Source organism: Leptonychotes weddellii, chromosome 10 (assembly GCF_054177405.1).
Source record: "Leptonychotes weddellii isolate Sample4059 chromosome 10, ASM5417740v2, whole genome shotgun sequence".
NCBI lineage: Eukaryota > Metazoa > Chordata > Mammalia > Carnivora > Phocidae > Leptonychotes > Leptonychotes weddellii.
In genome coordinates, this window is record NC_138378.1 from 26,896,439 (window position 1) to 26,905,534 (window position 9,096).

The window sequence follows — 9,096 nt, forward strand, 5'->3', positions numbered from 1 at the left end:
CCCCCCACCCCGGGCCCGCTCCCCACCTCGTCCCGGCCAGCTGTGCCCGGCGTCGCCCTGCGCCCGGCCCTCCCGCCAGCCTTCGGCGGGCCCCGCCGCGATGGAGCTGCCCCAGCCGGAGCCCGCGCCGGGCCCGGCTCTCAGTCCCGCCGGCGTGCGCGGTGGCGCCCCGCGTCCCAGCCACCTCCTGGGCCTCCCGCTGGGAGCTCACGGCCTCGTGGGGTCCCCGGAGCGCGCGGCCGCTTCCTCGCCGGTCACCACCCTGACCCAGACCATGCACGACCTCGCCGGGCTCGGCAGGTAGGGCGCCCCGCCGACGCTGGGTGTGGGGTGAGAGGCTCGTACTAGGGTGTTGGTCCCGGGCCTCCCGTGGAACCCGGCGTGGGAGCCGAATCTGAGAAGCGGAGTGGGGAGGTGTCCTGGGTAGTGCCTGCTTCAGGGACCCGGGACTAGGGCGGTGAGACCGGGTCTGTGCAGCGCACACCCTCCAGGTGACTTGCTCTTGGCAGCACAAACCTCTGGAGACACCGGTCCTACCCGCCGCCCCCCCCGTGTGCCTCCACCATGCTGTCTCCCTAATCCCTGCCCTAATCACCACTATTTTGCCCCAGGCAAGGGATTCTGAGTGGGAACTTGAGGGTGGCAGAGAAGCCTGGTTCTCTTCTGTCCGGGCCCCTGCTCCCTCCACCCCCAGTTCTTTCCTGAGGTTAAGGGGTTAAACCCTGGTCCTGCTTCCTGAGCAACCTGCAGTGTCCAGGCTGGGTCGCCCTCAGCAGCAATGGAGACCTAAGTCTTGCCCTTGCTCCAGAAAGGCTTGTGGATGGGTAGGGGTCTGAAGAGTTCCGGGGAAGGCCCTCCAGGGCTACTCTGCTGCCCTGCCATCCCCCAGAATGGCCCTCAACCCACCTCCTTGCTCTTGCCCTGGGCTCACCTCCCCCTGAACCCAGGAGGACCTTTCTTAATCAACAAAGAAAAGCTACTTAGAATCCCTGCAGAAGACCCATGAAGAGGGCAGGCTCTCAGGGCCATCACCTCCCTGGGACAGGGATGGGCCCTTCAGAGGTGGGTGGCTGGTGGGAACATGGGCCAGCTAGCCCTTGAGCCCCACATTTACCTTTCTCCTTCCCTGCGTCCCTGTTGCCTTCCCAGTGAGACTCCAAAGCGTCAGGTAGGCAGCCCGCTCACATGCCTATCCCTGTCCCGGCGGCGGGCATCTGAATCCTCCCTGTCGTCTGAATCCTCTGAATCTTCTGATGCAGGTGAGGCTCAGGAGTACCAGGGGACTTGGGGTGGGGGGCGCTGCCTGAGTCTCTCCACTTCCCTGCTGATCAGACTAACATTTTTCCCACAACCTGGTGGGCCCAGGACCCTCCACCTGCCCACCTCTGGTGGGGCTCCCCACACCCAGCCCAGACTGGCTGAGCGGGGCGGTAGGGCGGGGCCCTCGTGGGGAGATGAGATCTTACCTATTTAAAACCAGGCACCAAAGTCCCTGAACCACAGCCCCAGCTGGGAGGCATTAGGGCTGAAAGTTGGTCATTTTATAACATTCACTTGCCTTCAGCTGTAACCTTTTCCTTTAAAAAGCTGTTATCTCTTCTAGAACAAATTACTTAAACCAGCTTAAGAAAAATGCTTAGCAAAGTTTTGGTTTAAAACCTATACAGAGGGGGGCGCCTGGGTGGCTCAGTCGTTAAGCGTTTGCCTTCAGCTCAGGTCATGATCCCAGGGTCCCGCTCTGCGGGAAGCCTGCCTCTCCCTCTCCCACTCCCCCTGCTTGTGTTCCCTCTCTCGCTGTGTCTCTCTCTGTCAAATAAATAAAATCTTAAAAAAAAAAAAAAAAAAACCTATACAGAGGAGGGGCACCTGGGTGGCTCAATGGGTTAAGCGTCTGCCTTTGGCTCAGGTCATGATCCCGGGGTCCTGGGATTGAGCCCCACGTCGGGCTCTCTTCACCCTCTCCCTCTGTGCTCTTTCTCTCCCTCTCAAATAAATAAAATATTTAAAAAAATAAAACCTATACAGAGGAGTTTCCATAGTAAACAGGGAGTGGGGCCCTGCCCAATTTCTGGGCCAGTGTGTTAGCCCTTGGGGTTCAGGGGCAGGTTTTTGTTTCATTTTTTTAATGTATCAAGATCTAAAGTAGAAACAGGTTTTTCCTTTCTCTGAATAGAGTTGCGACATGGTGGGGGAATGTGTACAGAAGATGCCACTACTTTCAAACCAAGGTGCTCTGTCCCCCCAGGTCTGTGTATGGATTCTCCCAGCCCCATGGACCCCCAAATGGCAGAGCAGACGTGAGTAGAGAAAAGGGATCCCCACTACCAAGGAGTTGGTGCCTGCCTTTGGGAATCCTAGTTCCAGCATAAACCCACTGGGTCTGGGAGAGTGGACAGACCCCTCCAATCCACATGTGGGGGGGACCCACTGACCTCCCAAGTCCTGAGATTCTGCTTCCTGTCTCAGAGAAGGGTCTGCTCCTACAGGAGCAGCTGAGTGTGGGCTCAGGGCCAGGTGGGGGGGAATAGTGGGTACTTCAGCCAGCCCTTGGCCTGTGGGAATACAGGTCTGGTGTGTGTCCCTTTTTACTTTTGCCTATACACTTTTTTTTTTTCCTATGAGATCTTACAATTTTAAAATATGGTCCAACTAATTCAAAACATTTAATTCATTTAATTTAACCTGCCACAACTGTTTTGTTTAGGCCAAACAAAACAGTTGTGGCAGGTTGGTTCAACCCTTGACCATCCTATCAGCAACCTCTGGCTTCAGTGACGCTTTCTGGCCAACCCCTGGACCAGGCCCTTTCTGAGAGAGAGTGGAGAGGGCATTGTGCTCAGGACAGATCCTTCTCCCTTGGTGGTGGGGCATGAGTAGTATCTTCTAGAGCACAGCGGTCCCTATCCAGCGGTTAGAGCCCCAGCAGGGAGAGCAGCTGCTAGGCATTAGTGGGGACAGCTGGGCATCCCCAAACTGGGCTGAGGGACTATGGCTTTGGGGTTAGGGCAGTGGCTGTCTTTCCTCCCACTGCCTTTGATCAGACTGGGCTGGGCTTCAGGGTTTGTTCACAAACAGGAAACAGGGAGAGAACTGGGTGGGGGTGGGGGGATTGCAGGTTGGTTTTTGGTGACAACCCAGAACTGTCCCTGCTTTACTCCTGAGGCGCAGGTGCAGATGGGAAACCAGGCCAATAAAAGTCATCATTCCCGATGCCAGGTTGTCTGGGCACAGCCCCTCCCCACCGTTGGGAGTCGTCCCCCTGACACTAGCCCTCAGTGCCCCCCCCCCACCTCTGCACCTGCTTTGACGGTTACAGTTTCTCAGAAGTGTGTGTGTGTGTGTGTGTGTGTACGCGTGTGCACGCTCGCGCCTGGGCTCACATAGACACACAAAAGCCCTGCGTGGCAGGTGGTCTCTGGTAACATAGCTAGGGGGTGGGGCCTATCTACAGAAGCTTGTGCCCTGGCCTCAAAAGGAACATCTGTTGGAATTCTTTGCCTGCTGGCCTCTTCTAAGGCAGGAGAAGGGGGTGGGACAGAGGCTGGGTCCTAGAAAATTCCATAGGAGGGAGGAGAGGATGTGACCCTGAACATTTGTCACTAGGGGGTCTGGCATGGCACACTGTGGCTGATCTGGGGCACTCTAAACCAGGCCCCTGTCCTGGGGGGAGCCAGGACAGCCCCACACAAGGGGAGGGAAGCCCAGTCTTGCGGGCATCCAGGCCCTGGAGATACCCACATTGTCGGCCACGGTCTGTCATCATGGGACGGATGGATGCCTTTCCTGGCGGCCATATGGCCCCGCTGAGGTGATTTGCATACAGGTGGAAGGCCTGTGGGTAAGCTGGCAAGACCGTTGCCTTGGTAGCGCCTTGGCCACCCTGTGACCTGCCCCAGCTGTCTCCGTTGCTCCATTCTCTGGGCCCTCTTCCATTCAGGGCAGCCTTCAAAATCCCAGGCTGCTGCTTCTCTCCCCCCTCCCCAATACCTGGGCCCCTGAGAGTCAGCATTCTTCCCTCCCCTTTCTGCTGGCCTGAGCCCTGGCCCCCAGGCCTTGTGGACTTGGGGCCTGATGCTGGGGGTGGGCACTGGGCTGTAGGGGGAGGTGGGCTGCATGGGACTTTTCTCTTTCCCAGGTTTGAGCAGACCATCCAAGCAGCCAGCCGGGTCATCCGAAAGTAAGTGCTCCCGCCTTCCTCCTGCGGGCTCTGGTGGTCCACCTATCCCAGGCTCTCCCCATGCCCCCGTTGGATGGAGGAGGCATGGGGAGGGTGCTCTCCACTGCCTCCCACAGGGATGCGCAGGGCTCTGTGGTGAAGGGGCATCCTGCGTGCTGTCCTGCACAGCCCCCTACTCTCCAGCCCTGACCTCTCCCTGTTTTCTCCTGCAGCGAGCAGTTTACCATTCGACGTTTCCAGTCCTTGCCGGTGAGTGCCCTCTGAGGCCTGACACTGGAGGCTCAGGCCCTGGCCAGGCTTGAGGAGGGGCAGGAGGGATCCGGGGTCACCTCCCAGAGGGCAGACTTGAAACGGTCTGGTGTCCCTGGTCTGGCTGTGGGAGATGGGGTTTTGGAGGTGGATGGGCAAGCTGGGGGAGTCAGAGGAGGGACGGGAGAAGGTAGGGCCAGGGCTGGTGCCAGAGGAATGGAGCCTTCAGTTCCTGCTGCCCTGCCTGGCTCTCTAGGTGAGGCTTCTGGGCCACAGCCCTGTGCTACGGAACATCACCAACTCCCAAGCACCTGGCAGCTGGAGGAAGAGTGAGGCGTGTGGCCGAGCTGCCCACAGCTCTGGGGAGGACAAAGAGAATGTGCGCTTCCAGAAGGCTGGAGTGGGAGCACTTCAGGGAGAGAAGGAAGGGGGTGCGCTGGGATGGTTCTCTGGCATTTGATGACACCCACCCATGTTGCCCACAGGATGGATTTGTCTTCAAGATGCCATGGAAACCCCCGCATCCCAGCCATGCCCGTGCTTTGGCAGAGTGGGCCAACCGCAGAGAAGCCTTTGCCCAGAGACCAAACTCCGCTCCCGACCTGATGGTACATTGGGAGAGTGGAACCCAATGTAGGGTGGGTGTAGGGTGGGTGCCCCTGAAGACAGCCCGGGGGGGGGAGGGGGAGGGGGATCCTGAACCCTGAGGCAGTAGGAACCTTTTCTCAGAAGGATGGGGGTGAGGGCTGCCTCGGATCCCCACCCCTGAGTGGCCTGTGTCTGTCCCCTGCACAGTGTCTCACCCCTGAGCGCAAGATGGAAGTAGAGGAGCTGAGTCCCCCAGCCCGATGCCGCTTCTATCTGACTGCCACCCAGGGGGCCTCTGAAGAAGATGATGGATTTGTGGACATCCTGGAGAGTGACTTAAAGGTAACCAGTCTTGCCCCACCAGGCCATCGACCTCACTTTCCCTGGGATCTCCCCCAAAGAGGAAAGCCCTGACCTCCCACCCCGAGACTGTGGCTTCATTCCGATGTCAGAAGAGGAATCAGAGCTAATGGAGTCACGGCGTGGCCTCTGGCCTACCAGAGACTAGCAGGTGGCTGGTGCTGCAGTGAGGGAGGGTGCTGCAGGGTAGAGGCGAGTCCAACCCTCCCGCGGGGCCACAGGTCTCAGCAAGTGGGGCCCTGCAGTTTCCTGGTTCTGGGGGACTGCCCTGTGTGGGTGTGCAGGCACGGCCAAGGAGGGCCATGCTGGAGGACCTGGGGCCTGAGGGGCTGGACTTTGCCCGCGGGTGTGACCGTACCCTTGCTGATTTGGCTTCAGGACGACAACGCGGTACCCCCAGGCATGGAGAGCCTCATTAGCGCCCCACTGGTCAAGACCTCAGAAAAGGAGGAAGAGCAGGTGGGTCTCTAGGGGGGCCGCCCCAGAGCTTGGGGGGGCTGGTAGGGGGCAGGGGCGGGGTACTCTGACCCCCGACCTGCCACCCCTGCCAGGACCTCATCATGTACAGCAAGTGCCAGAGGCTCTTCCGCTCTCCGTCCATGCCCTGCAGCGTGATCCGACCCATCCTCAAGAGGCTGGAGCGGCCCCACGACAGGGACCTGCCCATACAGAACAAACGGAGAAGGAGTGTGACCCCTCCAGAGGAGCAACGGCAGGCCGAAGAACCTGTGGGTGCCCCCCTGGGGTGGGGCCGGGCAGCCACTGTCCAAGTCGACCCTGCCAGCCCTTGTTGGCCGGGTTTGTGGCAGAGGGCAAGGTGCAGGGAAAGAGGTGCCAGCCCCACGGGACGCTGAGGGGCAGCCTGGCCCCTGATCCTGGCCACGATCTACCCTGCAGAAAGCCCGTGTCCTCCGCTCCAAGTCCTTGTGTCACGAGGAGATTGAGACTATCCTGGACAGTGACCACCGGGAACTGATTGGGGATTACTCCAAGGTACCAGCAGTGGACCCTTGGGAGGCTCGACCCTTTACTGTGTGGCCCCCTGAGCTCAGCAGCTGCCTTGGTACCTCCTCCCCCCTGCCCCGCCCCCGGCTTTGTCCTTCACAGCTTATTCTTTATTCTCACCTAGACTCCTCTCTCCAGCTCTCCTTGGTCTCCTGACTCTACCCCAGATCTGTCTGGGGCATCAGTTGTGTTTCAACCTTGGAAAACCTTTCCAAACTAACGTTGTAGCTTGGAGCCTCCTCGGGTCTCATCCGGGCGGCTTGGCAGAGTGTGGCGGCAGGTGAACTCTTCTGTTCCCTTCTTCCCATCCAGGGGTTGTTCCCTGGATGTCAGACCCAAGAGGCGCCTCTTGGTTGCTATGGGAACCAGAGCTGAATTTGAAGGTCAAAGCAGGTGTGGCATTCTGGGCTTGGGAAAGAAACTCCATCCTTCCCAGGCTCCGAGTCTTGCCAATTTCACCTTTTTTCTCCTTTCTCTCTCTTTCTCTCTCTCTCCCTTCTCCCTTTCTCAATCTCTCTCTCCCCCTTTCCCTTCAGGCCTTCCTTCTGCAGACTGTGGATGGGAAGCACCAAGATCTCAAGTACATCTCACCAGAAACGGTACTTGGGGATGAGCCATTCTCCAGGCACACCTGGGATGGCTGTTTGCCTGTTCACCTTCCTTGGGGATGGGCTGCAAGGCCAGACCGGTGGTAGAGTTGGGGTCAGCCCCCTCCTGCCAGCCTGACCTGCTGGGACCCACCTCTGTGGCCCACAGATGGCAGCCTTACTGGCAGGCAAGTTCAGCAACATCGTGGAGAGGTTTGTGATCGTGGACTGCAGGTACCCCTACGAGTATGAAGGCGGGCACATCAAGGTGAGGCGGGCTGATGGGGACAGGCCCTGAAGACCCACCAGTTCTGTCCTTCTGCGGTGGGGGCGGTGAATCCGTGGAGGGTGGCTGCACCCTCTATGGGGGAAGGATCCTGTCCAGTAAGAGGTGGAATCACACGTCTGAAAGGTGGGGATGGCATGGGGAGGGATAAGCCACCCAGCCCCAGGGCCGTGGCCTGACCTCCAGCTCCCCTGGCAGACTGCTGTGAACCTGCCCCTGGAACGGGATGCTGAGACCTTCCTGCTACAGAGCCCCATCACACCCTGTAATCTGGACAAGAGAATCATCCTCATTTTCCACTGTGAATTCTCATCTGAGCGCGGTCCCCGCATGTGAGTCAGCTAGCTAATGTCTGCTCCTGACCTTCCTGCCCAGGCTTTGGGGTACTGGAATCATCTGATGCCCAAGAGGCTTGAGCCCAACCCCAGTCCCCACTAGATCTGGGCCTCTAGTCTCCTGGCATCTGGAGCAGACCTCACCCTCCCTTCCTGTGCATGGCACCCTCTTCCCACCTCTTCCCCATCCTTCCCATCAGGCCTTATGTCCACCCTCCATCCATTGTCACCACCCCTTCCCCTCAAGATCTGGTTCCAGGTCTCCAGCAGTGTCCTTAATATCCAAGGGCCCTGTCCCAGGCCTCAGTGATGCTCAGCCTTCCAGGGTCTGACTGATCTTTCCGTTCCCCACCTCTCATGCTCACCAAGTCTTCTCCAGACCTCCTGAACAGATCTCTCAAATTTTGTCCACTTCTGTCCTTTATGCTTCCCCCTTTGCTGTCCAGGTCAGTTATCTCTAACAAAGATTGTGAACTGCCTTATAGAAACAACTGCCTTGATTTACCTCCTTCCTTCCATCTCTCCAACCTCCTCTGGATCCGGTAGCCAGATGATCTAAAAGCATTCTTATGGCTGACACTGCTGCATTCAAGCCTTCTGTAGCTCTCCAAGGCCCACAAAAGAGGGGGTGCAAAGAACAGGTCCCCTGAGGCATATCCTGCAACACCTCCCAGCTCTGACCCCCACACCCCTGCTGGTCCCAGGTGTCGTTTCATCAGGGAGCGTGACAGAGCCGCCAACGACTACCCCAGCCTCTACTATCCTGAGATGTACATCCTCAAGGGCGGCTACAAGGAGTTCTTCCCGCAGCACCCGGTACCATGGGTCGGGGTGGCTGAAGCCTTCGTGGGGGGGCTGGACTGCAGGGAAAGGGCTCGGCCAGTGGGTAGCCCAAGGAGAAGGGAGGTTTCCTCTAAAAGTTCCCATTCCCCCATACTGACTGACCCGCCCATCCTGCCCTAGACTTTCTGTGAGCCCCAGGACTACCGGCCCATGAACCACGAAGCCTTCAGGGACGAGCTGAAGACCTTCCGCCTCAAGACCCGCAGCTGGGCTGGGGAGCGGAGCCGGCGGGAGCTCTGTAGCCGCCTGCAGGACCAGTGAAGGGCCAGCACCGGTCCTGCCTACCTTCTTGGCCTCACTGCCTGGGTGCCAGCCACCCGGGCGCCTGCAGGGCTGAGGGTCTGCTGGAGGCCCCAGCTGCCATCCAGGGGAAGGACAGTGAGGGTGTCCTGTGCATACGCCCCCAGCCCCGATCCCCATGTCTCACTGCGATCATACTCCATATCCTCGTGCCACCCCCAACCCCAGCCCAGCCCCTGGGAGAGCCCAGCCTGTTGACTTGGTGAAACTGGATTAAGTCCAGCTCAAAGGAAGTATTTTGTGTCCAGCAGGAACCTTTTTGCTTTTTTTCCTTCCTTGTTTGAGTTAACCCTTTGTCTTGTGTCCAGAAAAGCCCCCCCTCTTTCCTAGGCACTCTGTAAGCGGCTGGGGGAAAGTCCACAGTGC

The 9,096-nt window shown here is 58.8% G+C and overlaps 1 protein-coding gene across 4 annotated transcripts; it reads left to right on the top strand.

Annotated features, from left to right (window-relative positions):
• The first annotated feature begins 13 nt into the window (after positions 1–13).
• On the top strand, positions 14–9,090 carry CDC25B (cell division cycle 25B). 4 transcript variants are annotated; one of them, XM_031038305.2, is made up of 16 exons: positions 14–300; positions 1,150–1,259; positions 2,174–2,297; positions 4,136–4,177; positions 4,390–4,426; positions 4,683–4,805; positions 4,912–5,034; positions 5,222–5,356; positions 5,753–5,833; positions 5,926–6,102; positions 6,272–6,367; positions 6,916–6,978; positions 7,136–7,234; positions 7,451–7,584; positions 8,292–8,403; positions 8,551–9,090. In XM_031038305.2, the coding sequence occupies exons 1-16, from the start codon at positions 101–103 to the stop codon at positions 8,689–8,691; spliced, it is 1,797 nt and encodes a 598-aa protein (XP_030894165.2). In that variant the 5' UTR covers positions 14–100; the 3' UTR covers positions 8,692–9,090. The 4 variants fall into 4 exon arrangements, with proteins under 4 accessions (XP_030894165.2, XP_006742653.2, XP_030894166.2 ...); XM_006742590.3 differs by having other exon boundaries at positions 2,246–2,297; XM_031038306.2 differs by lacking the exon at positions 4,683–4,805.
• The last annotated feature ends 6 nt before the right edge of the window (positions 9,091–9,096 follow it).

What these genes read in the sequence shown, in the direction of transcription:
- CDC25B (XM_031038305.2), top strand. Translation starts at nt 101, where the DNA reads ATGGAGCTGCCCCAGCCGGAGCCCGCGCCGGGCCCGGCTCTCAGTCCC. An exon ending in CTCTGAATCTTCTGATGCAG is followed by an intron (nt 1,260 to 2,173) that starts GTGAGGCTCAGG and finishes TTCTCTGAATAG; the next exon opens with AGTTGCGACATGGTGGGGGA. An exon ending in TCTGAGCGCGGTCCCCGCAT is followed by an intron (nt 7,585 to 8,291) that starts GTGAGTCAGCTA and finishes TGCTGGTCCCAG; the next exon opens with GTGTCGTTTCATCAGGGAGC.